The sequence below is a fragment of the Podospora pseudoanserina genome, chromosome 6, assembly GCF_035222485.1.
Source record: "Podospora pseudoanserina strain CBS 124.78 chromosome 6, whole genome shotgun sequence".
Lineage (NCBI taxonomy): Eukaryota > Fungi > Ascomycota > Sordariomycetes > Sordariales > Podosporaceae > Podospora > Podospora pseudoanserina.
Window position 1 is genome coordinate 3,712,341 of NC_085925.1, and position 27,867 is coordinate 3,740,207.

The following is a 27,867-nucleotide window of genomic DNA, read 5'->3' on the forward strand; positions in this document are numbered from 1 at the left end:
CCATGACAGATGTGCCCGAAGTCACTTTGATGTCTGCGGTAAGATAACGCCTATTGTGGCAAGAGATGTTGTTAACGACATCCATGTGATCTGTTCAACCAGCTACCTGCAAAAGGTATATAAGGGATGTCTGGTGCCTACAACAGATCAACCCTTCACTATCAACATCTTCAGTATCACATCCAACAACATGGCTAAGCTCTTCATATTTCTGTCCGCCTTTCTGGGCATCCTCACTACACTGATCTCAGCTCAGTCCAGCCCTTTCGAAATGGTCACCCTCATCAAGATTGACTACGCCACTGCCGAGCTAGCTGAGCACTACCACCGCCTCGACGTCACCTACAAAACCATCAACGCAACCGCCATCAAAGCTGCCGTCCTGGTCCCGAAGAAGCTCGCAGCCTCCAACAAGAAGACCGACGCGCCCGTGGTGGTGCATTTCCATGGCGGTGGTCTCGTCATCGGAACTAGCCTCGAGCCTGCCTTTATTGCCGACTGGTACGTTCACTAACCCCCCTATTCTGCCCTCCAATTCTAATCTCCATCAAAAGGGTAACCCAACTCCCCGTCTCCACAAACTCCATCCTTGTCTCCCCGCTCTACCGCCTCCTCCCTGAAGCCAACGCCCCAGAGACCCTATCCGACATCTCCTCCTTCTGGTCCTGGCTTCACACCTCCCTCCCATCCGTCATCGCCTCCGCCTACCCAAAGATCAATACCAACCTCAACCAAATCGTCACCGTAGGAGAGTCAGCAGGCGGCTACCTCGCCGTTCAATCCGCTCTCTTATTCCAGGAAAAAGCCAAGATCAAGGCCGTCATCGCGCAATACCCCGCCATCTGGCCCGACCTAGCCGCCTGGGGGTCTCTTCCCCTCCCTGACCCAACCAACGAAGCTGTCATCAAAGCCGGAAAGGTCATTGATGAGTACCTCGGTAACCTGACGGGAACAGAAATAAGAACTGACGCCCCCTACCCTGACCGCTGGGAGTTGACAGAGGCGGCGTTGTTGAGTGGGAGGAGCTTTGAGTTTTGGGGGGACGAGACTGCTATTGCGCAATCAGGGTTGGAGTATGCTTTGAACGTGTCGAGGCAGTGGGGGGACAAAGTGCCGGGGTTTTGGGTTCTTCAGGGGGAGAATGACGGGATGGTTGCACAGGCGGGGACGGAGGAGTTTCTTGCTCGGTTGAAAGGGGTTCACCCGGGGGTGGAGGTCAAGTACACGCTTAGACCGGGATTGCATGGTTTCGATGCGCTTTATGGGTTGGACAAGCCTTTTGTTGCGGAGGGGGTGAGGTGGGTGAAGGGTTTTTGGCTGAAGGGCAGGAGATGATTATCCTATTTACGGTACCGTTGTCGTTTGCTGATTCGAAAGGCTGGATTTGAAGCCATAAACAAAAAAACTGGCATTAAATCAGGTGGCCGTTGTGGCGGTGATTGTCCTCAATGGCAGGCACTGCAGACATAGGCACCGTACTAAATTGATAGGTTGGATGACAAGGAAGTGGACCACATATGGATGTGGCCCAGGTAGGTTTGAACTACCCAAGCCATCTACCCACATTACACCCTCCACAACTCTGGACCTCCGAAAGCCCCCCGATATCAACACACACTTTATATTCCACCCACAGAGGCCAAAAATGAAGCTTTTCTTTTACGTTTTTTTGTTCCAGGTACCCAACAATAGCCGAATATACCAACGAAGATACTAAAAATGCCCAGAAAAACATTGCCGCTAGTATAAGCTAGCGAAAAGTATTTAATAAGTACGGAATTCTACGTTCCACCTTAAAGTACCGTATTAATGGTACTTTACTAAAGGACTTTATTTATGAAAACTAATAGCGATTCTCTTACGGTTAAAAAGACTTTATTATTTAATAAATCCTTCGTTAGAAAAGCTCTAGTGTGACGAACCCCTGTACAGAACCTCTGAAAGGGATACGAGTTGAAAGTAACTTCTGACAATTAGTCTGGTGCAGCTAAACAGTGCACAACAAAATGTCTCAATGTAAACACAAGATACCGTAAATACAATCTGTTATTACATACTGCGGAACTATCTATCTACACTAGCCAGTTCCTCCGTATATATAGACTTTGGGACCCTGAAGTGCTTATCCTGCTATAGCCTCGATCACTCCTAGTACATTACATTCTGCAGAGTGCTCGTCGTGCTATACCTTCGATCACCCCGAGCATCTTGCATCCTGCAGAGTGCTCGTGGGTCTTAGCGCTATAGCACTTTCTGGCCGGCCTTAATTAACTATCTCCTATCTTTCCTAATAATTAGCTAGGGACGTCCTGCGCCCTATATACTGTGCAATCTACCGTTAGGTTAACTATAATATAATGCCCCTCTTTTTAGGTCGATACTCTGGTAACTTTATTATTGAAATAATCACCGATCCCTATTTTCCTTCCAATATTTCTATAATAGATTTTCCCCTTTTTATCTTATCGCTATATTTGACTATATTAGTTTAGGGTGCGGCCACAGGCCTGAGGGTTTAAGTAAGGAAGTAGGGCTCTCGGAGAATTCGGGGGTTCAGAGGTTATATATATAAGCGGTCTGCTTTAGGCATTCTATTTTAAACAGGACATCGACTTTTATTTCGTCGTATTTTGTACCTTACACGCGTGCAGGCAATCCTGGCCCTCTAATAAGGCCAATCAAGTGCTTATTATATAGTCTGCGAGCCCATAGAGTCTTTTCATTGTCTTACGTAGAGTGCGGCCTACGAGCGAGCTACTGTCACGCAAGTGTGTTTATTTAGAGACCCTGTTAAGGGTATATTTGTGGTGCTGTGGTTGGTTGATGTGTTTTCTAACTATTTTAATATACAGAAAATAACCTATATAAATACTAACTACCGCCGCGATTAAATATATTTCCTTAAAAAGTTCGGCTTTATTATACCTCAATATATTTACTATAAAGAAAATAACTTTTAATACTATTACGGCTTAATACCTAGTAGGGCGCGGGGCGCACCACAGACTAATTGTTAGTATAAGAGTAAGGACTAATTAAAATAGGATTATTAGGATCGAGGATCGATCCAGAAAAGTCAATCCCAAAAGGGATAGTATCGATAGGATCGATAATCGAGTTAATCGATTTAGGATAGTACTAGGCTTAGTATAAGGTCTATATATACGGAGGAACTAAATAGCTTATAGATAGTTCCGCAATATATAATTTAAGTTTATATTTACGGTATTTAGTATTTATATTGGTTTAGGGTGCGGCCACGGGCCTAAGGGTTTGAGTAAGGAAGTGGGGCTCTCGGAGGATTCGGGGGTTCAGGGGTCATGTATATAAGCGGTCTGCTTCGGGCATTCTATTTTAGACAGGACATCGACTTTTATTTCTTCATAATTTTGTGCCTTGCACGCGTGCAGGCAATTTTGGCCCTCTGATCAGGCCGATCAGGTGCTTATTATGTGGTCTGCGAGCCTATAGAGTCTTTTCTTTGTCCTACGTGGAGTGCGGCCTGCGAGCGAGCCACTGTGACGCAGGTGTGTTCATTCAGAGACCCTGTTGAGGGTATATTTGTGGTGTTGTGGTTGGTTTGTCTGTTTTCTCACCATTTCAGTATTTATCTATAAAGTTAATACGGTAAGGTACTAATAAAACGCCTAGAAGGCCTATGAAGTAAGAAAAAAGCGTAAGCTAAATAAAGAAGACTCGAATTTCAAATTTGTAAGGCTCTATGAACTGGAAGAGGCCCGCATTAAAGGAAGGGTAGTGGAGGAAGAAGTGGTAGCCAAGGAGGATATGGAGTAGGCAGAGCCAGCCCAGCCTGTGCGGCGCAGCGCACGTTATCGGGTTCAAACCAGGCGCAAGCGAGAAGCAGATGCAATGTCTGACTCTGACAGTGATTGAGCTATATTTTGGTATAACTCCCATAGAAACTGACCCAATATTAGTCTTGTTGTGGCCAGTGTGATCATTCAGGGGTAATCTCAATAAGGTTGTGTGGCTGGTGTAGTGGTGGTGGACCAGATGCACATGTGGTCCATTTCCTGGTCATCCAACCTAGTAGCTATTTGACATATGGCAGAACACATACCTACGGGACCCAAACCCAGCGTAGTAGGTACACTGTAGATTACCTAACTTCCATCTCAACTTTGTGTACTCTTCCCTGTCCGTCTCGTTTCAGCTCGTGGCTCGGTCAATGTTATTGGAGATACGGTAGGGACTCACTGGTACCATGCAGCCCTTCCAAGACCACCAAGTTACTGTCCTCTGTCCTCTTGAACTGGCTCCAGGTGTAACAGCCTTTTGGTTTTGTCCAGCAGTTTCCCCAGTCTCCCTCGGCTTGAGCCAGTTCGCCTGTCGCGGTGTGACCTTCTCTCTTCCCTTGTTCCCATACCAGTGCCTCCACCTTGAGCTGGATTGGCCTGGGCTTGGCCAGCATTCAGTGGTTTAGCCTCTGGGTTTTCGAGATAGAGCATTCTCTTGACTCTTTGGAAACAGGGCTCAAGGCCTGTGTCGGAGAGCCAGGCCTTGGCGTCGTTGTCCGTACCGGAAGTTCTTATTCTCGGCAGTTTGCCCTTTGGTGTTTCTACCTTGAAACCGGCGGGGAGGGTCACAAAAACCTTGGTCGCGGACTCGGGTGACTGGCGGGCCATATCGGGCCTCCCTAAGTTTCCGATGAAATTCGCAGCCTCGTCGTCTGAAGGAAACCTCACACTAATCACCCATATTCCATTTTCCTGGATGATATTGGTCTCGTACGAAGGTGACCTTGCCTGCTTGGTCTCAGGCGATGTGCTGCCTTGCTGTTGTGCAGGTGGTGTGTCCATGGCAATCTCTTGATACAGTGATATGGGTTCAAAGAAAGAAGTCAGGGAAGATGGACTGCAAGATAGGTAAGATGTAACACACAGACCCTGAATCAAGATTGGAAGCAGGAACCGGGAGGTTTCGTTCCCTTATCTGTCATTTGTTTATGCTGGGTCGTGGCTGGTAGGTTGTAGCATGAGCTAAGCCTCCGACGCCAAGGCTGCGAAGCTGTTATTTGACTGCAAGGCTTTGTAATTCGCCCAATAATTTTGCTCGCCCACAGCTGCAGGATATGGCGCTATCGAAAACCATTCGAGTTGGGCGCCAGACCTACTGCCAAGCCATTCCACGGCATCTAATATTGGGTTGAGAAACCAACAAGGTAGGGCACCAATATTGACTTTTCATGCATTCAGCAAGTGTGAAGTTCCAAAGAAGACAAGATGCCAGCTATATAGTGCGGCTAATGGGCGCATGGTGTGGCATGACGAGTTTTACAATGCATGCAGTGCAAAATGGCACAGGTCGATGATCCCGATGTCAATCTTGACCTGGAGAATCTCGAGGCCTGGATCAGTGATAACTACCGCGACAATCTGATAACGAGAATCGATAGATGGAACTTGCCCTGGGAACCACGACCGCATGCATCTGATGCCTTCAGTTATTGTGTCAGCATTGCACAACTGCAACGCATGCGGATACAGCGTCTGCAAATAGAACTTACAATAGCGGCCCGTACAATCTATGAGGGTGCCAGTGAGGAGAGTGATAAGAACTGGGGGGGTTGGTCCAAAAAGCTTAGCGAATACGGTATGATCAGGTACCTACTTAATTTTTTGTCACAAGGGCCAGGCCGCTGACGTTCATCTGCAGTTCTTGCAGTTCAAGAACATGATTACATGGAACAGAGGGGGTTGGGGAAAAAAGATCCTTTCTTGGTATCCGGGGACCGGTGTATGGACAGGAAGGTTCTTGAAAAGGTTATGGAAGGCTTCACAATTGAGCCGTCGACTGATGAACCGCCTCTCCGTACATGGAAAAAGACTCGACGCCCCCCTGTCCCGACCCGAGGAGACAACCGTCTGAAGAAGCTTCTGGCCCGGATTGGTATAGCTGCTATCGGGACTGCGTTTCTCATTGCCCCGATGTGGCTGTTGATATGGGTTGTGTGGGAAGACACCTGGGTGGCGCTGTGGTCGACAACCATTTTTGTTGCTGTGTTTGGGGTGCTGATGGCATGTGTACTGGAGAATGAAATTGCGGTTCTGTCAGCATCTGCGGCTTACGCAGCTGTGCTAGTGGTCTTTGTCGCCCTTGTTGCGGAACAGGCCCGGGGTTAAGATGAGAAGGGTTCATAATCAGAAAATGTATTCTGTGGTTAAACACCACGGCCGGTTATTGGTTTTGAGGGAGACTGAAACTCGATTGGACCTTACGAAAGGGTTCATTATATGTAGCTGTGCTACCGTGGTTCTGCATGACATGATACAGATATTTACTTCGGCCCGTATTCTGTCTCCAACATCATCTGGTAGGTACCCTAGATACCTACTTACCATACAGCTAGGTTGGTAGACAGACAACACAACAACTCAAGACAGTCGCTGTTCGTTCTCAGTTCTCGTTTTCCTTCAGTGTGACATTGTAAACCATTCCTGCCTTTTAAACCATCCCGGACCCCTTCCCTATTTCGGAGTATCATTGAAACTTCCATGTCTTTAGATGTCGCACCACGTTGTTCCAAATTGCCGAATCATTTCTTGTCTCGGCCAGACCTGCACCCCCTCCTGCCCAGCTGGCACCCCATAGTCCACATGGTTCTTTGAGCCAAAGAGTCTTCTGCCTCTGTCGGAAACATCGTTCGAGTCGGGTGTGTAAAAGCCATTAATTGGCGTGCGCGGCGCTGTTGAAAACGATGCCTAGTCGATTCTTGGGGGTTATATGGTTGACTTCTGTGAGGTGTAGGTATACATGACAATCCCGCTTGACGCAGAGGTTGGTGAATTTGACGCAGTCGAAGTACAACGATGCCTCCTCATCGGTTGGAAAAGAGACCAGGATGCGTTGTTGACCGAGCTCAAGTACCAGCTGTATGTTGTATTCTGCCCTTTCGTGTGGTGCCGGTTGATCCACTGGGAATGTCGAAGGGGAGATTTGAGATTTGTTTGCGTCCATATCGTTTCGTGAAAGGGAATAAAAGAAAGCTGGCGTGAAAGGTGATGAGCGGGTTGCTAGCAGGACAAGGCTGCGACCAGCAGCGTATTTAAGAAGGACCCAACCTCTAGGGCTCAATCTGGTGTGCTGTGGCTGAGTCCTGGAGGCAGCCCAAGGCCCCAACTCATTTCTCGCAAGCGAGTTGTGGCGTTGACTACCTGGTAGGGAAAGTGAGGATAGATGCTAAGGCTGAGAAGGCACCTCTGCCCTAAAATTTGGGCCCATTCTTAAGGCGATCCCATTGTTGGCAGTTCTGAGAGCGAGCTTACTGCGCGCCTACCGGCTCGGAAATAGGATGTTGACAGTCTTGGCGGCAAGGTGAAATTAGTGGATCAGAACTCAGGGGCTCAGGGGCTAGCCCACCTGGCCCTCCTTGGTTGACTGGCCAACCATGACACCTCGATATGTCATTGTCTTGGTCGACATCTTTGATGTTTCGAAACACCTAGCATAGTAGCTATCTTTGTTTATACTTGATGGAATTCTTAGGGGATGTCGTGGCAAATCACCGGGGGTGCGCATGGATGAGCATGAGGTATGGTAACTGGTAATGGCAGGTGGGTTATTGTAGGTATAAAGACAGTGGTTTAAAAATCGGTCAGGACTTGGGTGCCTTTCATGCTTCAGTCACGCATTAAGGTACGCTTTTCCAACTCAAACTCATATTAGCCACTAACTGTGAATACCTGGGAGCTCCATGAGGTCCCAGTATTCCTCAAAGGTCTCAACACAGGTGCCGCCTATACTCTTACCCATAGCCTCCCTCCTTGTGAACCCGTTACCCATGAATGCAAACCTGTTTTGTCTGATAGACGGCCCCTTCCTACTACCAACCATGCCGGGATAACCGTAGCCAAAGTCGTAGTCCTCCCACCTTGGATGCCTCATCATCTCCACGAAATGTAACGCACTCCCAGGGTAAATACCAATTACCCTGTCTTCCCCTCCCTCGCCGACTCTTTTGTACCAGCTCTGGCATTCTTCTGTCCACATACTCCCCCTCAGATACGCCGGAGCATGTTCGTTGTACTCGTCCATGACACTCCTTTGAACCTCCATGCACCTTACGCCTTGGGTCTGCATCTTCCTCACACACTTGTAGATGTACATGCCCTGAGCTTGGATAGCCTGCACCAACCCTCCATTCGCAACCGGGGAGTTGGGACCCAGAAACATGAAGTAGTTGGGAAGCCAGACACCGCTGTGCCAAGGTAGCACTCTGGGTCAGTACCTCCATCCCGGTGACAACCGCTCCATCGCTCCGCAAGTCTCACCCCATCACGTCCCACGAGCTCAAAAGAGGGGATGTACGACGCTTCATATCCTGTAGCGCATACCACCACGTCAAATTCTCGTTCTTCCTCCTCCCCCTCGCTGGTCGAATGTGACAGCATGATTCCCCGCCCGGTAAACGTCTTGATAGAGGTACCTGGACTCCCTCCAGCCTGGTTAGACTGTGGATCGAGGAAGACACACTCCACTCTATCATCCAGCAAAGTCTCCAAGAAATCCTTGCTCGGAGTTACTCGTCTGCAACCAACAGAAAATTTCGGAATCAGCCGTTTAGCGATAATACTGCCTTTTTCTGAGGTCTCTACTTGAAGTCGTGACTCCATACTCTTTCGACAAGCTTCCTGGGTTGCACTTTGAGGAAAATCGCCCACCGCCTGAAGCCCTGAAAGCAGCGTTGCGTTCGTTAGTGAGAGCGCGACGGTGGGCGAGAAGGGATTTGGGGTCTGAACTGAAGGTGAGCTGTGTCGAGGTGAGATAACTGTTGTGTTCATCTACGAACTGCGCAGGTTGTGCTGATGGTTTGGATGGAGGGCACGTAATCCATGTCGAGGAGCGGGCAAAAAAGTGTCGTGGTTTTAGCCTCTGCTCGAAGTCAGTACAAGGAAAATTCCAAACAATACATGGGGCCTAGACCTGCCTTTTGCAACTTCGGGAAGTATCTGTACCCCTGAAGAGCCAATGCCAATGATTGCCACGTTCTTGCCGGCGACTTCCACCGTCTCATCCCAGAGGGCTGAGTGGACAAGCTGGCCTTTGAAGCGATCCATCCCCCTGATTTTGGGCCACTTTGGGGTTCTGGATAATAGATGGTCAGAAAAGGAGTTCGCATGGCGTACCTGCAAGTGGTGTGTGATTGGAACGTGAACTCACTGAAGAAAGCCTGTCGCGTTTACCAGTGCATTGCATCGATCCTCAAACTCGGTTCCTTTGGCCATGTCAATGACCGTAAGGCACCACTCTCCAACCTCTTCATCCCAGACTGCACTGGTCACTTTGTGCCCGTACTTGACTGCTGTGTCTTTGAGATAGTGATGGATACTAGAGGCGGTGGCGTAGTAGCTGGGCCAATGGGGATTGGGACAGAAACTGTAGTTGTAGATGTGAGCTGGAGTATCACACTGGCATCCCGGATATCTGGAGCAAAAACGATGGCCTTTTAGCGTCTTCTCAATTGTTAATGGGAGTTGCCAATCTTACCTGTTGACCAGCCACTTGCCACCAAGATCGCCATTCATCTCGTAAACCTGATAGTCAAGGTTCTCCCCCTGCATCTTCTGACCTACAATGATGGATAAGAGTAGCCCTGAATAACCGGCATCGATGCATACCAGACGGAAAGGCCGAGGCGATCCCAATGGAACCTCCTGGATTTTGTAGCCACCGCTCGGCGTAATGCTGCCCATTGTGTGCTGTTGAAGTGGCTTGGAGTACGGCGACTCTGTGTGTCCAGGAATACATTCGACAGTGCTGAAAAGAGATTTCTCAAAATCGAGTGTGCACATGGAACCGAGCCATTTATACAGCTTAGTCCAAGCGAATAACGCGGGCACTGGCGAGAAGGCTCGACCTTGAGCCTCTGAACACGTGCCAAAACACTGCCAGATGAGGCTCCAAGTACATCTTTGCTGATCTTTCCTGCCGCTGAATCGAGCACCATCCAATTCGCCGAACATCGCAACCCTCAAAAAGTCTGTACAGAAGCCCCCAACGTGATCAATGGAAAAGGAAGAATTCAGATGCACGCAGAGCCTCAGTTTCCCAAGGCTCGTGAACACGGTTCTAATTTACTAGAGATCACTCTCTAACCCCCGCGCATTTCTACATAAATAAGTATCATAGTGTTATACCAGCGCTTAAAATAGTACCATCGGTCCTAGTCGAGGGCAAGGCTCTAAAGAAATTCCGGATAAAGTGCTCTCCCGATGCATACCAAGATGCCATTATCAGTCCTCTATTCCGGGTCAGAATATTATCATAACGTAAAATAATAATACCTAATCTTACTCAGAAAGAAGGGGAAAGATGTAAAGCTAAGAAACTTACCCTATTCGTGCGGACAAATTAGGATAGCTTAAGGTCGCCAGAAGAAAGCTCGCTAAGAGAGGATTAGGTAAAAGCAAAAGCTAAACAAGGGAATTTATATGGAGCGGGAAGTTATTAGGAGGGGGAGCGGCTTAAAGGATCAGAGTACCGGCGTTTAGCAGAGATTAATTCGACTATACTTTAAGGTTATCGCTATCATAAGCTTCTCCCACCATGGGTCCTTATTCTCCCAAATCTGGTGCTCTTCGTCGTTAGTGCCAGTACCCCCGTCGTCTACCTCTTTATTTATTATCTATTCGGCCGCCTTACCCCTTCGCCTTTTATAACTATCTGTTAAAATACAGCTTTTGTTTGTGGATTTTACAGTGTATCTGAGCCCTGTATATTACAGGGCCTCAGAGGCAATACGATGGCTTGAATCAGCAGTGTTTAGGGACTGCGGTTACCGGAGCGGAGGCTCGGCCTCCGGAAGCAATCTCAGGTCCCGGAAGGCCGAGCGCTAAGGCCGGTGCCCTGCAGTGGTTAAACGGTAGCGGCAACGTGGCCTGTAACGTGGCCCCTAACCTTATATTTGGTTAGCGCATTTAGCGGGCATTCGGGCCCGGGAAACGCGCGTTCAGGCCCGGGAACGGAATCACCCTCGGGGAGCAAGTAAGAGGCCGATGGCCTATAAGACCTCTGCCTCACACCCTATCCACTGTGGTATTTTTTAGTCTATAAGGTTCAATCAATATACTGGTTCACCACACTCATCAGTGCCTCACAAGCCTATGTTACAGTGATTCTCTTCTATATATTACAGGGCGCCGCCCCTGTAATCCTCTTTCTTTCAGTGCCACGGCAACTGTCGAATGCTGCAGTCAAAGTCTTCTTCGCTCTCAGTGTACTGCGCCGATAGCTATTTGAGCCTATATTTACAGGCCTTAATAGCACCTACTTCAACACTATCTATTTAACTCTATATATATTTAAGAGCCTTATAAGTAGAAGGAATATTACTTCTAGGTCCCTTATATGTTGGATCGAACCACGATTTAATAGCTTATCTATTAAGCTAGTTATAGGCCACTAGACCCCGATGAAAAGAGCGAAAAGCGGGGTTTAAGCCGTAAATACGGCCCGGAAATAGATTGATACTATATAGTAAGAATAAGTCGAGCGAGAAGTTCCTTAATTATAGGGTTATCTCTTCTTCGATTAGCGATAGACACGATTTTTGTTAGACGGCACTGTCGAATATATAATGGAGAAGGTCAATAACGTACCAGAAAACCCTATATTATAAATATATTTATGCGGTAGTAACGTAGCTCTTACTAATTAACTTAATAACTTTAGCTTCTATATTAATCTTGCCTTTATTATTTAGTTTGCAGCTATCAAGAAGCTCTTAAAATATATCGTAGCTATTCGAGAGCGCTAATTATTGCCGAAAGTTACTAAGTATATTCTTAAGGCCGTTCGCGGTAGCTAGTTATGCTAAAGAGTATAGACGTCTGTCTCGCATGAAGGCCAAATACGTGATTTTGGCCAGGTGTCACAACCCTGGTGCAGGACGGTTGTGGGGCCGCGGGAATAGGGGCCAATCAGGAGAACGTATAGGGGAGCCAATCACAGTGAAGGACGAGTGATCAGTGTGATCAGGGCACTGAGCAGACTGAGCAGAGTGATCAGTGTGATCAGTGTGGTTAGGGCACTGAGCAGACTAAGCAGAGGGGATCAGTGGCCTTGGGAGACTAGTCACGGCTTGGCATAAGGACTATATATACGGAGGAACTGGCTGGTGTAGATAGACAGTTCCGCAGTATGCAATACAAGTCACAATCGTTGGTATTCAGACTATTGTGATAGAGACAAGCCATTGTTGTACACTGTTTAGCTGTACCGAACCAGGATTGTTCAGAAGTGCCTTTAACCAGTATCCCTTTCAGAGGTTCTGGATAGGGGTTCGTCACACCAGGCAATATATTAAATCTAGAGAAAGCCCGGCAAACCTATCGATTCGGCGGCACTCTCGCTCACTACCTCTGATGAGCCAGTTATAACACTCAATATCGGCGCCTAGGTCGAGAGGGTGCACGCAATTACTGAGAACGCTATCTAGGCACACTCGAATTATTAGCTGGGACCGCGTCTTAGTAATCTAGGCATTCTTGGGATCTTAATAGGTTCTAGCTAAATCCAATTACTTAAGTACTCGTTCGGCCACTTTCGCTCCCCGGTACTATTTTGGAGGCTCCTTTTATATAGACTTCATATTATCTCGGTTCCGGTCCTAAACGACTATCTATCAAAGAAAATATCAATAGAGTGGAGCGAATTATTATTAAGTCCAAAGAGCTTACCTCGGTATAGCCCAAAAGGATAAGATAGGTAACTAAACTATCCCGGTTACCTAGTAAACGATTTCTTATATCCTTAAATTCTTAGCTTATATGCTAAATAGCTTGCTGATGGTGATAGGTAGCCAGTTCTTTTACCTTATCTTCCGCAGAGTAGTCAAGAATATATGAAAGAGAAACCGATAATATGGCGTGCTTGACCGCGGGTGAGCTGTCCGCCATAGGTGCAATTTGGTTGAGATAGGCATTGTCATTCTTGACAACTGTTCTCCCATTGCAGACAGCTTCGATAACTAAAACGAGACAGCACACGTAAGCTTGGATTACTCTGCTGGCATGGCACCATTACGGGGCCAGTCGGGCCACCTACAGAATTTGAAGAGATAACGATCAGACTTCTCAAACCTCCCGCTAAGTTGAACGTCACCGAATTGCGGTGGGGGTCGGATGATTTCACTCGGAATCAAATCCCCGGCGGCCCTGTTTCCACCGCCGCCATGGCGACTCTCTGACTCGGTGGGTGGAAAGTATCGGAAAGGCACATTAAGCGCATGACCTTGCTCATGACGTGGAGAACCATAAAGTGTAATGCTTGTTTTGATGAATCCGTCAAGCACGATACGACGACCTCTGCACTCTTCAACAATGCTGCAGCATCAGACAAGTGCATAGAGGTAGCTGCAGCTCCCTTCGTCTGATGCGTAAGGATTCTCCAGGTGAACCTCTTCCTGCTCCTGAGAAGATGTAGGGATCTTAGCCGGACCAGCCGGCACATGCTGCCGGATATGGAGAGGTTCGGCCCCTGCGGTATCTTCGTTGAGCAATTCTTCACAGCCCGTTCAAACTGGTTAGCGACTATCTAGCGACGCGAAGATGGCTGGGCACAACAAGCTCTTGACTTTATTGTACTTACTTCTCTTTCTGCCTTGGTTTGCAGACACAGGGCAAATGGAATCGCTGTTCAGACCTGCAAGGTGGGTGGAATTAAGGTGGTTTCCGAGGCTATCGAGCCCTGGGAGTATGTCTTGGTGTCCATGAACCACCGGATCGCGCGACCTTGGCAGCCCGCTCCATGGCTATACAGCAGATCTGAATTGCGGATCTTCCTGGCTGCTGTGAACTAGCAAGAGAGAAAGAAGTCCAGTGAAGACGAGTCACGGTGTGCGGGCCCGGCAAGCCTGCACTTATCCTTGTTCCGATCAAGTAGCGTCCCACAGCGGTGTTCAAGTACCTATGTCGATTTATTGGTGTGGTAAGCCAGCCTCCGTCGCCGAAATGCCTCTTTGAGTGGTGATGGGGTAGGTTACCTTGTACCTTGGGTACCGTGGGATGGGTTGGAGTGGGGCCGGAAGAGAAAAGAGAGAAGAGAGAAGAGAAAGGAGAAAAGAGAAAAGAGGGAACATTGGCACATGGTGCAAGGAGGTAGGGCCCTCGTCAGGAGCGGAATCGGAAATGCGGGGCAATTGGCAGCATCTTACGGGAGACAATGTCTCGCAGAAGTCTGGTGCCCAAGGCACAACTGCCCTGACGCGCACTCAAGGCCTCTGACTACTGAACTCCATCAAATTCTGACCCACCACGTCACTGAGCACGGTCCGCTCAGGAGAGAAAAGAGAAAACAAAGCCCCAAAAACGTTGAGTGGCAATGGCCTGTGACATGTTACATCTGTTTGTTCATGAGCAGGCATGCTCCGGCGACTCATTGGTCTGCGCCCTGCTTCGTGAACAGTTCCATGACCTTATCACGGGGTTATAGCAACAAAGCTTGAGTGGCTGTCCTTTAGAGAATATTGGGAACTTCATCGTCAACATTCTGCACCTGGCTTCAGAATTGGCTCGGTTCGTTGTCAAAAGTCAGCACCTCCGCGACTTCACCACGGACCTGGCTCCATTCCTTGCAAGAGAGCCCGGTCTCCGCAGTACTAAATATCTGGATGGCAAACATGAGACTTTAAAGTCAGCACTGTGCCCCCTTTTTCCTTAAAAATAATATCTTGCACTTTTCAGTAATACGAGACGTGCTCGTTGACTCACAAAACTGCACTTGATAGAAAGATCAGTGGTCAGGTTCGCGAGCTGTCAAAAAAGGCTGTTGGTATCTGGAAAAATTCACCAAGTATCCCGTCATCCTTGCACGGTTACCTCCGACCACCCCTACCGACACCCACACCTACAGACTTGGGGCCCGAATCGTCCTTGTCGCAGTCCACATCCCTTCCTTTTCGTGACAACACCTCCACACCTGTGAGGTCGAGCTTCACAGATTCTTCGATGGCAGCGCCATACGCTTCCGCGAGCTGGGACAACCCGAGTGTCGAGTCCAGCATTGTACAACAGGAAAGCAACATGGGAGGAGATGAATACGACGACAACATAGAATACGCCGCGGTAACCTCTTTGGAGGAGATCAATAGCCGTGGGCGAGGGGTTGGGCCTTACATATGCTCACACAGAGAGAACTGTAACAAGGGTGGTGTGGACTCAAATGGACGAATGAGAGTCTTCAAAAGAAACTCTGACATCAAGTGGGTGGCCTCTTTCAGACAAAACGTTTCACCAATACACTCTGGAATCTGACCTTGGTCACGAAGAGCACATCTGGAGAAACATGAGAAAAGGTTCAAGTGTGACCTGCCTGGTTGTCCCAAGCCTGAGAAAGGTTTTGCGCGCGCAGACTAACTGGAAAGACACAAGCAGAAGGTGGCTCACGGATTGTATAGGGGTAGATAGAAATGGCAAGGGACCGGAGTCAGGTTCTTGGGGTGGCTGAAGTGTAAATAAGGCCCTGTACTGGGTGCCCCGGGCGCTGTGGTAAATGTGGGTGTTTTGGAAAGGCAATTTGGAGACCTTATCTGAATAGATTCATAGCGAAAAATGGTCTAAGTATATTTAGACCAATGTGGATATTTTCTAGGGATTTGGTTAGCTAGAGTCTAAAATGTACGAGCGGTTTTTTGAAGATTAACCTTCAGGTAAATTTAGCTGTTGAACTGTTTTATGGACAAAAGATTATATTTCTGACTGGTTCAGAATGAATGGACTTCGAAAGACTTTTTGGCTAGAAGATCGCGCCCTAAGTTGCAATGTCCTAAAGATAAGGTACGGTGCCGCCTTTGAAGACGCCCTACCTGGGTAGTTCACTATGAAGTGAGTCGGTGAAAAACATTTTAGAGACTATAGCGCCCGATAATTGAGATTGATGATTAATGCGTGTTGTTGAAAGTAAACTAAATATGGGTATACCTTGATGGTTTTTTCCAGGTAGTGGCCAGATTTCTCCAAGCAGCTCACAGGAATGGCGGTTGCGCATAATCCAACGTCCTACTAAGAAACATATGTAAACTAAAGAAATGGTAAACGGAGGACAAATTTTACCCCCAATGATACAATATCTAGTTGGGGAGGTATGAAGCTGCCCTGATCTCGTTGATAGCTCGGTCAGGCAATCCCAATAACTTTGCTTCCAGCTCGCCCAACTCAGCCTCCTCAACTCTCATGGCCTTATTCTCTTGGATGTTGGCACTATTTGTGTCTGCTGAGTTGTTCCGTCTCTCCCAATATGGCCTCTGCCCATCAAGAGGAGCCATCAACCTGTACCCCGGCACGGCTTCTTCAGGCATATTGTTGCGGAGCCGAGCGCCGCAATGGATCCGGACATTCGATGCTGCTCCTGGGCGGTTGACCTGTTGGTGTCCTTGATTGCGACATTTCCTCCCCATTACTGCGTGCAGGAATGTGCGAGTGTGTCTGATGGATGCTTCAGCCCACCGGGGCGGATTTGGGCGAGGTTGGTATAGTTGGGAAACCGGTTGCTCAGCTTATTCTCATCAAATCTGACACCAAGATGTGTGTTGAGCCGTCCAATCATGCATGCCAACGGGGCAAGTACCAGCCCTTCGACTTCATCAATCCACCCCAAGTCGCTGTGGTTTCCGGGGAAATAAACTTGGTGCACATCATGTCCCTGCATCAATGTTGCATGTAGGGCGCACGGGTTTCGTGCAAAGAAAGGGCATGGAAGGGAAAACGGACATCTCAAAGCACATGAAAGCGTGTACAGTTCGGCGACCATAATTAACCGGACTCACTATCTGCCACTTCAGACACAAGGTCATTGGTGCTCTGTCGCTTTCCGAGCTTGCAAAGAAATTTGAGTGGCTTTGCCAATCCTGTGACAGGCCAACCAAGAGAACCGACGGTGTCGAAGCAGCATAAGGCATCGATGCTGACATTATAGCCTAAACCATAGAATATGTGATTAGTCGAGGTTACATCTTCATTGGCCCCAAAAGGTTTTACTTACATCCATCTGGACACTGTCATAGGTATGACAGCCATTGAGCAGCCCGTTTCTACTTCGTAACAGCATGTCTACAATTACCGTACAACTTCTGGAGCATTAAAATGAGTATAATCTCTATCCCCTTCATTATTCCTAATACTGGTCTTTGATCTCTTAAATCATTCCGTCAATATCGTTACGCTTCTCAGACTAACGCAGTCCAACACCAAATGACAGGAGGTAGTTTGCCACCAAACTCCGACAATCAGCGTAAGGTGTACAGGGATGAAAGCTTCAAGAATACAGTTCTCCATGAGGCATCCGGGCAAGAGATATCAGTGCCGCCAAGCAAGCCTAGCTACGACCAATGGGATTTGTCACCAGGGATGAAGAAAGAGGTCAGGTCAAGCTTTGAGGGCATCTTTGGGGAAAAGGCTAAGGACTGGGAGCTTTTCAATTATCGAATCTGCTGGTACGTTGAAACTTGGTAGGTACTAGGTACCTACCTACTTAGGCATCGCGCACCATTCATTGAAAACTAACACGCATTATTACTAGGGATGCCGTCACACCGACCCAAGACCCACTCATCTGTGAGCACCCTCATGCAAAGCAGCTGTTTCTGGTAACAGGTGGTTCATTTCACGGTTACAAGTTTCTCCCGATTATCGGAAAGTACGTTGTTGAGATGCTTGACGGAACCCTCAAACCTGAACTAGCCAAAATTACGCACGCAACAGACAACGGGAACAGTAAACATGAGCCCTCCATCAAAGCACACATTGATGGTCTGCTTCGGAATGGCACCCCTTCTTCTCCTCGTTTCCTCATCCGTCTTGGCGGTACAGGCGCCATCGCCGACTGGGCAGACTCGTCCTACTACGGCGAGAAGAACCCAAGGGTTTGGAACGACATTCACGATATCGAGCAGCTGACATCCCTACCGGACACAGCGTTGCATCGGAACATCGAGAAAATTGTCCAAAAGGCAGCAGTGGATCACGGCGATCGTCTCAAGTGTGCAATCATCTGCTCTTGTGGAGTGTATGGACCTGGAAAGGGACCCGGAAGGGCACAGAGCCAATTGGTGCCTCTGTTCTGTGATGAGATCATCAACAACACCAAGCGTGCGTTTTACACTCAGTCCGGAGGAAACGCTCGAAGCTGGGTGCACATCGATGATCTTGTGGCGGTTTACATAAAACTGGTCGAGGCAGCCGCAGCTGGCGGTGGAAATGCTGACTGGGGTCACGTACGTACAGATCAATATGATACCTATGATGAGAAGAAACACTGACATGCTGTTCTGGTAGGGATATTACTTCACAGCCACGCAGGAGGTCTCCCAGCTCGACTTCGCCACTGCGATTGGCCGTATTCTCAAGAAGCACGGTGTTATTGAATATGAGGAGCCTGTGCAGCTGCCTCTAGATGACATCTGGAAGACTGCACAAAAGTCTAAATGGCGCTACACAGGGATCTACGCATTTGCTTGCAACACACGAACAGTCAGCGAAAGAGCAGGAAAGGTCCTCGGTTACGAGCCAAAAGCCCCGAGTCTTTTTGACTACCTTGAGGAGGACGTCTTGGCCGCGGTGAGAAGAGGAGCCTGAACGACGGGCCTTTTCATTGGAACTTCTTTGGCTTTTTATTTACTCTGCAAGTGGATCATCTTGGCTCTGTGGGGAGGATTGGTGCAAGGCGCATCCAGGGGCTCAGGGGCTCAGGGGCTTAGGGGCAAAGCCCCACTTTGGCTGCTTCAAGTCAATCTAATCTGACTTTGTTGTTGAGATAGGTTTGCCGTACGATACAACCTGGATATTAGCTTGATGAGATTTTGAATATGCTGTGTTGTTTGACTCTCTGACATATCTACATACCTGGTTCATACCAGTAAGAGGTGAAAGGCTCGACATGTCACTAGACCTAGAAACGTGTCGCCTTCCATTTCAGCAGATAGCACATACAACATCAGACCCCAGGGTACGCAGTTTTCTCTTCTTTCACGTTATAGTTCTCAGCTCCACAGCTGAGCAACCTTCATGGTTCATTCAACCAGTGCCGGATAATTGCAAGATTGGTGGAATTTGGCCCTGTCCGGTCGTCCATATACGCACCTCGGCAACAGCACCCCCGGTGGCGGAGATAATTGACTCCAGATACTTACTACACCACCGTGTCGGTACGTGCATGCAAAGATTCGCCCAGCTAGGTGATCGCTATTGAGTTTTCTCGGCAATCGACCAGCTTTTGTATCCTAAATGTAGATCGGATGTTGTCGACTCGATTGTCGGGTTTCACCCTTGAGATAAATTGGTAAACCAGTCGGAGATCCACAACCCACCTCGGAATGTTACCGTGAGATTTCTCCGCCGGGTCTTGACCTCATCCAGAAGCACTATACCGTTCTGATAGAACAGAACCAGACTATCATGAGGCGACGCACTATAGGGCGGGTAAATGCATCCATCATAACAACTGAAAACCCCCCTTTCTGTCATTGATAGTTGTCCTGTTTCTACAAATCTGGCCTTACTCTCAGCTTGAGTTTAGCTTCATTCAGAACGGCTCGCAAAAATGAGAATCTCTGTGTTGGCGGCTTTATTCTCCGGGGTACTGGCTGCCGCCTCGCCAACACTTAACAGACGACGACAGCCTCTAACAAATGCAAACTTAACCGATGTAGCAAACATCGGCTTTGCAACTCAGAACGGAGGGTGAGTGTTCTCTTCTGTCTCTATCTTTCTTGAACAGCCTTTGACGCCACTCAGGACAACCGGTGGCCTCGGTGCCAATGCGACAACCGTTACTACCCTTGCCGAGCTCAGTGCCGCCGTCTCGGAAACAAACCCACTGCCCGCCATAGTCTTCATTAAAGGAGCCATCACTGGTGCCACAAAGGTCAGAGTGGGGAGTAACAAAAGCATCATCGGCCTCCCTGGGTCATCGCTCAGGGGAATCGGCTTCATAATACGCCACCAAAAGAACGTCATCATCCGGAATCTTGTCTCGTCTCACGTCGTTGCATCATTAGCTGAGGATGCCGTGAAGATTGACAGCAGCAGCAACATATGGATTGATCACTGCGAGTTCTCCTCCGCTCTTGTTGCAGATAAAGACTATTATGATGGTCTTGTGGACGCCTCTCATGGTTCAGACTTCATCACGGTTTCCCAGTGAGCTCGACTTCCTTCATAAGATCGCAAGTAAAGCTAACCTAGAAAAGCACCTACTTCCACGACCATTGGAAGACGACTCTCGTAGGCCATTCCGACTCCAACGCCGCCCAAGACACCGGCAAACTTCGCATCACCTACGCCAACAACTACTTCCGCAATATCAACTCCCGCGCCCCCCTCATCAGATTTGGCACAGCCCACATCTTCAACAATCTCTACGAAAGTGTTGGCAGCGCAATCAATACCCGCATGTCCGCCCAGGTCCTGGTTGAGTCCAATTACTTTCTGAATGTGACCACAGCAGTGACAAGCAAAGATTCGAAAGAAGTCGGATATGCAAGGTTGGAGGATAATGTCTTTGGGAGGGCAGCCAGTAACGCGCCGGTGGGGAGCTTGACCAAACAAAAGATTCCGTACGCGTATACTCTCTTGGGAAGTGGGAAGGTGCAAGGGGTAGTGCCCTTACAGGCGGGGGCGAGACTGAATGTTACCGTGCCGGTGCCTGTAGAGCCAGAGCCAACAACGACCTCTTCGTCGACAACCACATCGCAGACAAGCCTGTCCACTACAACAACTTTGGTGACCACCACGTCTGCTCCAATTACAACCACGTCGGTCATAAGCACCCCGAGTACAACTACATCAATTACTAGCATCATGGTCACTACCACCTTAGTCGAGTCGCCAACCACAGTCGAGCCAACAGTAGAGCCTACAACTACTGAGCCCACAACAACCACTGAGCCAACCACTACCTCTGACCCAACCTCAGCAACTGAGCTGACTACTACCTCTGAGCCGACTCCAACAACGGAATCTCCCACTGAAGCCCCAACTACAGCAGAGCCTACAACAACAGCAGAACTGACAACAATGACCACCAACCCAGAGCCAACCGAGTCCACCGACCCGGACACCTCCCAACCAACCGAGACACCCAGCCCCACCACACCATAGTCAGTTCACTAGACAGTCATATCATCCAGCAATCAAGCAAATCACTCAGGTCAAAGCAGATATATTTTGCCAAGAATAGTCACAACCATAGATAGCTCCCCCTGCCAACCCCCCAAGCAGCCGTGACTACTACCCTTGCCACTCCAACCCATTTTCAACCCCACTTAAACAGTAACAGGCGTGCAGCCCCTAGGAGCAAAGCAGACAAAGCCAGGGGAGGCGCAGCAACGAGCATAAGAGGTGCCCTGGGCAAAGGTGAGGCCGTTGCAGAGCTAGGTATCCACTTTGTCAGCCTATTCCTGTCAGATATAGAAACACGTGAAAAAACAACGTACAGTGCCTCCGTTGCCCAAAGTCCCACCAACAGACCGGCAGCAGGTGGCCGTGTCAGGAGGAGGGGAGGGCTCGCCGCTGCCAGAGGAGCAGCCGCAGTCGTAGACGCAGGTCTGGCGCGCGTCGATCTCGCTGTCGGGCTGGGGAGCCGCCGAGACGAGGGCCGTGAGGGCGAGGATGAGGGTGGTGGTGAACTTCATCTTGAAGGTTTGTTCTCGTCGAAAGCGTTGTCTGAATAGTGCTTGAGAGGCTGATGATGAAAGAACTCCAAGTGAAGACGTGATCAGGTCTTTTATACTTTTCTCGAGCGTGATCGTGCCCCGCGGGAATAGACACGACAACTTCCACCACGCCCATTGCCATCCCCTGTCACCTCGCACTCTGAGGCTCTATAGGATCTCGGACCCAAACATCCATCTTCACGATGACGACCGTATATTGCTTCACTCACCAATAGGACTGGTTCCGCTCTTGTAGATGCCTGTGCAGTTAGCATTAGCGCTCATGCTATCCCTCTTCTGTCTCATAGTCTCTGGGTGGTGCAACCATAGTCAAGTCTCATGATACAACTTTGTCAGCGGGCAACATGCTCTCACCGAGAACAACAACCAAGAAATGCAACATCAGTTGTATTGGTCTCAAAACAGGACCAAAATGTCCGAAGCATCCGGTGCTAACACAAGACAATCTAGTTAGACCCCCTTCTTCAGCTCCAATCACTGCTTCCTGCAGACCCTCCCATCACCATCAAGCTCCCAGTCCTCACTACCCACAGCAGTCAAAGCGTAAAACACTCCCGTAGGATCCCACGTATCCTTCACATTCCTCAACTTCTTGTAATTCTCCAACCCATAAAACTGCTCCTGCCAATCCTCCTGCTCAAAGTTGGCCTCATTGAGATAACACCCACCCCCCGGCGTAGCGGCATCAAGAGCAGGCTGCACCACCTCGGTCAAGGCCTTCTGCATCTTCATCATCTCCGCCCTGTCAATCGAGTAGTCCCACTTCCCCACAACAAGACAGAAAGCCATCGCATTCCTCCAAGCAGGATTCACCGAAGAAACCACCCCCTCCCTCAACCCAACCTTTGCACTCGACGCAACACACCCAAAAGTGAATCCCTCCTCCTGGATAGCCATCCTCATCGTCGCAGTCAGATTCTTCCCCATCTCCTCATCCGACACCACCGCCCTGGGCAACAACCTCCCCCCCGTCACCTGCGAGACCGGATACCAGCCATACGGAATCGGCCCAAACGAAGCATTGTAATGCTCCAGAAACGTCTCCGACACCTTGGCCGAATATTCGTACTTCACCCCCCTCGCCGTCAAGTCATCCGTAAAAGGCTTCATCGCCGTGTCCACACACTCCGTCGTGTCACAGTCAGGAACAGTAACGCTATACGTCGTCAACGCGGGGACCTTCCTGTCAGGCCAGGCGTAAATCAGATAGACCAGACTGTTCCCCGCGTCAACAAACGGAATGGTCAAGTTCTGCAGTGAGCCGACAGCATCCCAAAAGGCGTTGACATCTTCTTTCTTGTCTGACGCGGCGGCAAAGGTAAAGTTGTTCGCACCGCCGACTTTTCTGTCCTCGAATAGGCGGGTGGTCATGCTGATTACAACACCAAACGTCCCGCCGCCGCCACCAGAAAGAGCAAAATACAGGTCTTGATTTTCCTTCGGAGTGGCGGTGACAAGAGTGCCATTTGCTGTCACAACCTCCCACTCGAGGACGTTGTCAGCCGAAAGGCCATACTTGCTTGTGAGAATAGAGTGCCCTCCTCCCTGGGTATACCCTCCGGCCAAACCAACGGTGGGGCACGAGCCAGAGAGCGTGAGGTAGCCGGATTCCTTGAGGGAATCCAAAACATCAAAGCCTTGCACGCCAGCCCCGATCTTGACGGCGGGGCCGTTGTAGTCGTCACTGCTGTAGTCCTCGATAATAGAGATGTTCTTGAGGTTGTGGGTCCAGAAGGAGAGGGCACCCTTGCCGGTGGACTTGCCGAGGTAATCGTGGCCTGTGTTCTTAATCACGACGCGGAGGTTGTGCTGGGTTGCAAAGGCGAGGCCGGCCTTGACGTCGTCAGCAGCGGTGTCGGTGGTGAGGTTGACAGCGTAGCTGACGTAGTTGCCGAGCTCACACTCTTGATCTACGGAGGTGAAAGGGTCACAAGTGGCGTTTTGGAAGATGGGCGCGTTGAACTCGACTGGTTCGACGAAGCTGTGTGTTGTGTTTAGTGGCTAACTCAACACAAATAGGGGGGTCAGCTTACTGAGTCTCGGGCCTATCCCAGCCTTCCCTCGCCTCGCCGCATCTCGTCTCATTGTAGATGTTGAAAGGCCCGTTATGGCACACGGCAGCCAGGGGAACCGAGGCAATCAAGCGGCCACCAAGCGTCTCGTTCAGCGCTGACCAGTCACCATCTCCTGGCCATGTGTGATCACCAGGGATTAACTTGCAGTTGCTGGTGCCATTAAGACTATGCCCGGTGCCGTTCCAATTATGCCCGGGAGCGAGTGGGGTGAGTAACGACAACGCAGTCGTGGTGTAAAGTTGGTGGTTGACCATCTCGAAAGGACGTTGCTCTACAAGAGGAGGCCGGTCAAGATCTGGCTCGATTGTGCTGACATTCGCTAATATTCCACCAGCGAGGAGAAGGATAGCGAGGAGTAGATTCGAAGTGCAACGGGAGGAACTCGCCCTGATATAACCATTACAGCCCTTGGCAGCCGTCCTACATGAAGTCATGAGCAGACTCGACATCGAAAAGCCAGGAACGCTCATTTCTCGTCTCTACGGCCGCAATATCTCGTCATTCGATTTTTTTTTCACTTCCAGGTTTGTGTGAACAATCGGGGATTGCTCCCCTTCCCCGCCAAATTATTCGACATCTGCACAGCAACTCCATCGTTGGCGGAGTTTACGGGCATATTCCGACCCGGGGGTTCGTTGGTGTTGCTGTGCATCGAGGGGGTAACAAGGGACAAAGACTGATGGGTTACACACCTACACCAGAGCGGGAAGAGCACTTGCTGTGCTGAGCCACGATGCAGGTCCAATGGTCGGCTCGGGCGGGTCGATGCTGCACGGGAATGCCTGCCATTGGGTATCGGAGCAGATTTACGCCCGCAGCGTTGCACACGGCTTCTTACGTGCAGAAGAATGGAGCTTTTTCATCCCAACGAGGGAGTCCTTCGGGTTGGGGTTGGGAAGCCTCGACCTCGGGAGAGGTTCGCTCTGGACGTGATGAGTCAGGTAGTTCGGTCCTCGTGCCCAGCTTTGGTTGTTTGTTACAGCAATTGCGAGAGATCGGTGGTGGCTCAGTCATGCCATTTTTTTGTGAACAGTCCGAGTAGTTTGAGGTAGCTGGTAAGTATGTTTGCGATGAAGGAGGGGTGCATGCCGCTCGATGTCGAGGTATGTCAGCAACAATGCGACATCAGGCGGGATCTTTGCACATCAATTACCAGGAGCAGCGACCCAGTATGCCTTGGTCGGATCAGCTATCTAGAGCTGCTCGCAACGGTGCTATGTCAACGCTGCCTGGTGTTGTTGTCCAAAGCATCGCATCGAGGGGACTGGAATCTCCTGTTGTGTGAAGACCGACGGTGAAAAAGAGCGGAATATCGACTTAGCTATCTCATGCTCGGACTGAGATTTATTCCAGGTTAGTAGATTCTCACAGAGTCAGACAATTCGGTAACAATAGGTCGTTATTCATTACACTACATCAACGTAGCACATAAGTAGAAAACATAGCGTCTCAAAATTTCCTTTCTTTCCCCCAGCCTCCAAGGCGAAGGTGCCGTACAGCAATGAACATCGTGTCTGGAGAACAAACTGCGCCCTCCGCCTCGATGAGGGCGCAGCCTGTTCAAGACTCACTATGCTCCCTTCAAAGCCACGAAATAGTCCTAGAAAACTGCAGTTCTCTCTTTATCCCTTCTTGTCAAACATCTTCTGCAAAAATAGAAACGAAACAAAAAAATATCAAAAGAGACAGTCGTGTACGTGTCAAAGAAAACTGGGAATGTTGGCGGCTACTTCTTCCCCCCGCGAACTGCTTTGGTGTTTCCATCATGGTCCTTGTGCTTTCTTCGCATATGGCGCAAAGCATGATCTGGCCTCGAGACAGGAAATGTTTGAGAGCACCCTGATACTGGGCAAGGGAATAGAGCGATGGAGATCCCAAGCTCGTGAGCTCTGTCTTTGTGGCGGGACGCAATGTGCCTTTTTACATCCGATCGGTATTGATGGCCCTTTTGGCAAATTGGACACTTTTCAGGCTTCTCGCGCTGTCGGATCTGGCGCCTGTTACAATCCAGTTAGTCTTTGCACGGTTCAAGAAGATCATTAAAGGGGAAATTCTGCTCACGCCGGGATGAAGGAAGGGTCACGTCGTCGACGGGAGTTGCGAGGCCTAGTAGACGTTTGTTGGGGGCTAGGAAACGCCGTGGTGGGATTCACCCTTGGATTTTCTGCAACTTGAACTGTGCGGTCTCCTTGACCATTTGCTAACTCAAAGGGCTCAGAGTGCTGTAGCGGAGCCAAGGGTCTCGGAGTAAGTGGCAAGAAGGACGGCGGCGTTGACATGGTCATCGACATCTGGCTCGGTGACAAAGACGAGACATCTGATGTAATGGACGGGCAGGCGATCGAGTCTGTGTAGGCAGAAGCCATCCATACGGAATGTGGACTTTCCATGCTGAAGTCGAAATCTGGGAAAGAACCCAGATTAGGCGACAAAAAATTGAAATCGATAAGAGTAGGGTCGCCGCCGTCCCACTGGCTGCTTTGTTCGGGTTGTTGGTGAATGGCTCCTTCTGACTGTGGCAGCAAGGGGACGCCAGTGTCGAGGGATGCACCAAAAGTAGGAAAGTCCAGGGGAAAAAGATAGGTATCTTCCCAAAGCCATGGTAGGGGGTCTGTATTGTCATGTAGGGTCTCCATATTGATATTGGACCAAGGGTGGGCATGTACAGCACGATCTGCCCTTGCAGGCCAGAAGGCCGGTGGTTGTGACTTGGTATATGCGGTTAAAGCTTTCTTTTAAAGAGTTGTATTCGTTCGTTTTCGCGTTCCGAAGTTTGCGGATTGCGACCGGTACCTTTTAGCGACTTGCTCCAGGTCCGTACAATCTGGGACATCGCAATGCAGGGTGGAAGAAAATCAGAGGCGGTTGAATTTCTTCGACTCTTCCCACAACATCAGTCCCTGATGTCGTCAAAGTCCAAAGGAGCCGAGCACGTACCGTATTGTGAAGGAGAACAGCGTATCATCCAACACCGTCTTCCCTCTGGCCCTGTCGAGAAAGAACAATACAGTAGCTCCAGAACCTCCTCGCAGACCATGTCGGCTCTTGGATCCCCACCTCAGCATACAACGTGCCGCCTGGAGATAACAAGGCTTCTGGTTGCTTGTCAAAGGATACCGAGTACCTTGACGAACAGCCTCCAAGTATTTCCGATGAGCTTGGTTGCTGAGGTGGGGATGTGAGAACGCAATTGGGAGTGCGATGTTCTGGCGGAAGAATACTGCCTGGTGATCAAGACAAAGGCTGCCAGAAAGTTAGTAAGTACTGCAGCTTCAGCATTCGGCATTCACTCACCGTTCGGCGGTCAATGCAGATGGAAGGCAAAAACTGGAAGAAGTGAAGAAGAGAGTGGCCCACGCTGAATCCCCCAAGCCAGTGATGGTGGGCCCACAGCACTCATGTGTGTCCGTCAATGAAGACAGACACAACATGAAACTTGAAATGGTACTGCTGCCCAAGGCCATCACTGGCCCTCACAGAGAATTGAATGTAAGGGTTTTGATGAATGGAAAAGAAAGAAGCAGAGCACAACAATTGAGCAGATGGCGGATTTAAAGCCAGCTTCAACCCCTCACCAGTCCAGCTCCAAAACACAGTTTTACTTTGCACCAAGCAATTGGTCCAACTACAAAGTACAGTCTCTGTTATCTAAACTGTGCTTTTGATTGGGTGTATATGGGGGTATACAAGCTGCACGCTTGCTTCCAATGGAATGATTTCGACCACTGTCTTCGGTCGATGATGCCGATGCAATTGGCTGCCCTACTTTTTCTACCGCCCTCGGCAATAGCATGGACTGAATATCCGGGCGACAACACACAAGACACTTCACATGGCTCACAGCAAACTGTAGGCCCCCCGCAGTCATTCAACGAGGTCAGGTGGTGCAAGCATCGTCAGTGTAACCCTCACTTGGTATGTCAACTGCGGCCCGTCCGGGACATGTCGCTTGCGGCTGCGGGGCCGTGTTCACCATCGTTCTGCTCCCGAACGACCCCGCACCGGTGATGGAAACAAACCAACAATCTGGGAGCCTGAACCGGCCCGTCCGGTTGGTCCTGATCCGTTAGGCCCAGTCCGCGTCCTTTGGAAGAAGGCCTGCTC

General features: G+C 49.5%; 10 protein-coding genes across 10 annotated transcripts; 5 read left to right on the plus strand and 5 right to left on the minus strand.

The window, feature by feature from the left end:
* Positions 1-190: 190 nt before the first annotated feature.
* Positions 191-1,505, plus strand: QC764_609590 (uncharacterized protein; the record flags this gene model as incomplete). Its single annotated transcript, XM_062949436.1, has 2 exons — positions 191-501; positions 555-1,505. 2 exons carry the CDS (start codon positions 191-193, stop codon positions 1,333-1,335), a joined length of 1,092 nt encoding a protein of 363 aa, XP_062798179.1. The 3' UTR covers positions 1,336-1,505.
* Positions 1,506-5,315: 3,810 nt separating this feature from the next.
* Positions 5,316-6,143, plus strand: QC764_0099820 (uncharacterized protein; the record flags this gene model as incomplete). Its single annotated transcript, XM_062941066.1, has 2 exons — positions 5,316-5,613; positions 5,677-6,143. 2 exons carry the CDS (start codon positions 5,316-5,318, stop codon positions 6,141-6,143), a joined length of 765 nt encoding a protein of 254 aa, XP_062798180.1.
* A 3,033-nt stretch (positions 6,144-9,176) lies between these two features.
* Positions 9,177-9,713, minus strand: QC764_609610 (uncharacterized protein; the record flags this gene model as incomplete). The annotated part of the gene is made up of 2 exons (XM_062949437.1): positions 9,177-9,369; positions 9,508-9,713. The coding sequence occupies 2 exons, from the start codon at positions 9,711-9,713 to the stop codon at positions 9,177-9,179; spliced, it is 399 nt and encodes a 132-aa protein (XP_062798181.1).
* A 4,627-nt stretch (positions 9,714-14,340) lies between these two features.
* Positions 14,341-15,466, plus strand: QC764_609615 (uncharacterized protein; the record flags this gene model as incomplete). Its single annotated transcript, XM_062949438.1, is given in 4 exon segments — positions 14,341-14,444; positions 14,460-14,651; positions 14,747-15,220; positions 15,287-15,466. The coding sequence occupies 4 exon segments, from the start codon at positions 14,341-14,343 to the stop codon at positions 15,372-15,374; spliced, it is 858 nt and encodes a 285-aa protein (XP_062798182.1). The 3' UTR covers positions 15,375-15,466.
* Positions 15,467-16,087: 621 nt separating this feature from the next.
* On the minus strand, positions 16,088-16,943 carry QC764_0099850 (uncharacterized protein; the record flags this gene model as incomplete). Its single annotated transcript, XM_062941067.1, is given in 3 exon segments — positions 16,088-16,452; positions 16,464-16,659; positions 16,784-16,943. 3 exon segments carry the CDS (start codon positions 16,925-16,927, stop codon positions 16,088-16,090), a joined length of 705 nt encoding a protein of 234 aa, XP_062798183.1. The 5' UTR covers positions 16,928-16,943.
* A 264-nt stretch (positions 16,944-17,207) lies between these two features.
* Positions 17,208-18,590, plus strand: QC764_0099860 (uncharacterized protein; the record flags this gene model as incomplete). The annotated part of the gene is made up of 3 exons (XM_062941068.1): positions 17,208-17,449; positions 17,536-18,229; positions 18,291-18,590. 3 exons carry the CDS (start codon positions 17,208-17,210, stop codon positions 18,588-18,590), a joined length of 1,236 nt encoding a protein of 411 aa, XP_062798184.1.
* Positions 18,591-19,180: 590 nt separating this feature from the next.
* QC764_0099870 (uncharacterized protein) lies at positions 19,181-21,685 on the plus strand (the record flags this gene model as incomplete). The annotated part of the gene is made up of 4 exons (XM_062941069.1): positions 19,181-19,694; positions 19,749-20,153; positions 20,204-21,112; positions 21,286-21,685. Exons 1-4 carry the CDS (start codon positions 19,555-19,557, stop codon positions 21,683-21,685), a joined length of 1,854 nt encoding a protein of 617 aa, XP_062798185.1. The 5' UTR covers positions 19,181-19,554.
* Positions 21,188-21,646, minus strand: QC764_0099880 (uncharacterized protein; the record flags this gene model as incomplete). Its single annotated transcript, XM_062941070.1, has 2 exons — positions 21,188-21,385; positions 21,449-21,646. The coding sequence occupies 2 exons, from the start codon at positions 21,644-21,646 to the stop codon at positions 21,278-21,280; spliced, it is 306 nt and encodes a 101-aa protein (XP_062798186.1). The 3' UTR covers positions 21,188-21,277.
* A 477-nt stretch (positions 21,686-22,162) lies between the features above and the next one.
* On the minus strand, positions 22,163-24,704 carry QC764_609650 (uncharacterized protein; the record flags this gene model as incomplete). The annotated part of the gene is made up of 2 exons (XM_062949439.1): positions 23,722-24,704; positions 22,163-23,669 (listed from the first exon to the last, which is right to left on the minus strand). The coding sequence occupies exons 1-2, from the start codon at positions 24,231-24,233 to the stop codon at positions 22,163-22,165; spliced, it is 2,019 nt and encodes a 672-aa protein (XP_062798187.1). The 5' UTR covers positions 24,234-24,704.
* A 785-nt stretch (positions 24,705-25,489) lies between these two features.
* Positions 25,490-26,153, minus strand: QC764_609660 (uncharacterized protein; the record flags this gene model as incomplete). The annotated part of the gene is made up of 2 exons (XM_062949440.1): positions 25,490-25,760; positions 25,825-26,153. The coding sequence occupies 2 exons, from the start codon at positions 26,151-26,153 to the stop codon at positions 25,490-25,492; spliced, it is 600 nt and encodes a 199-aa protein (XP_062798188.1).
* Positions 26,154-27,867: the final 1,714 nt, after the last annotated feature.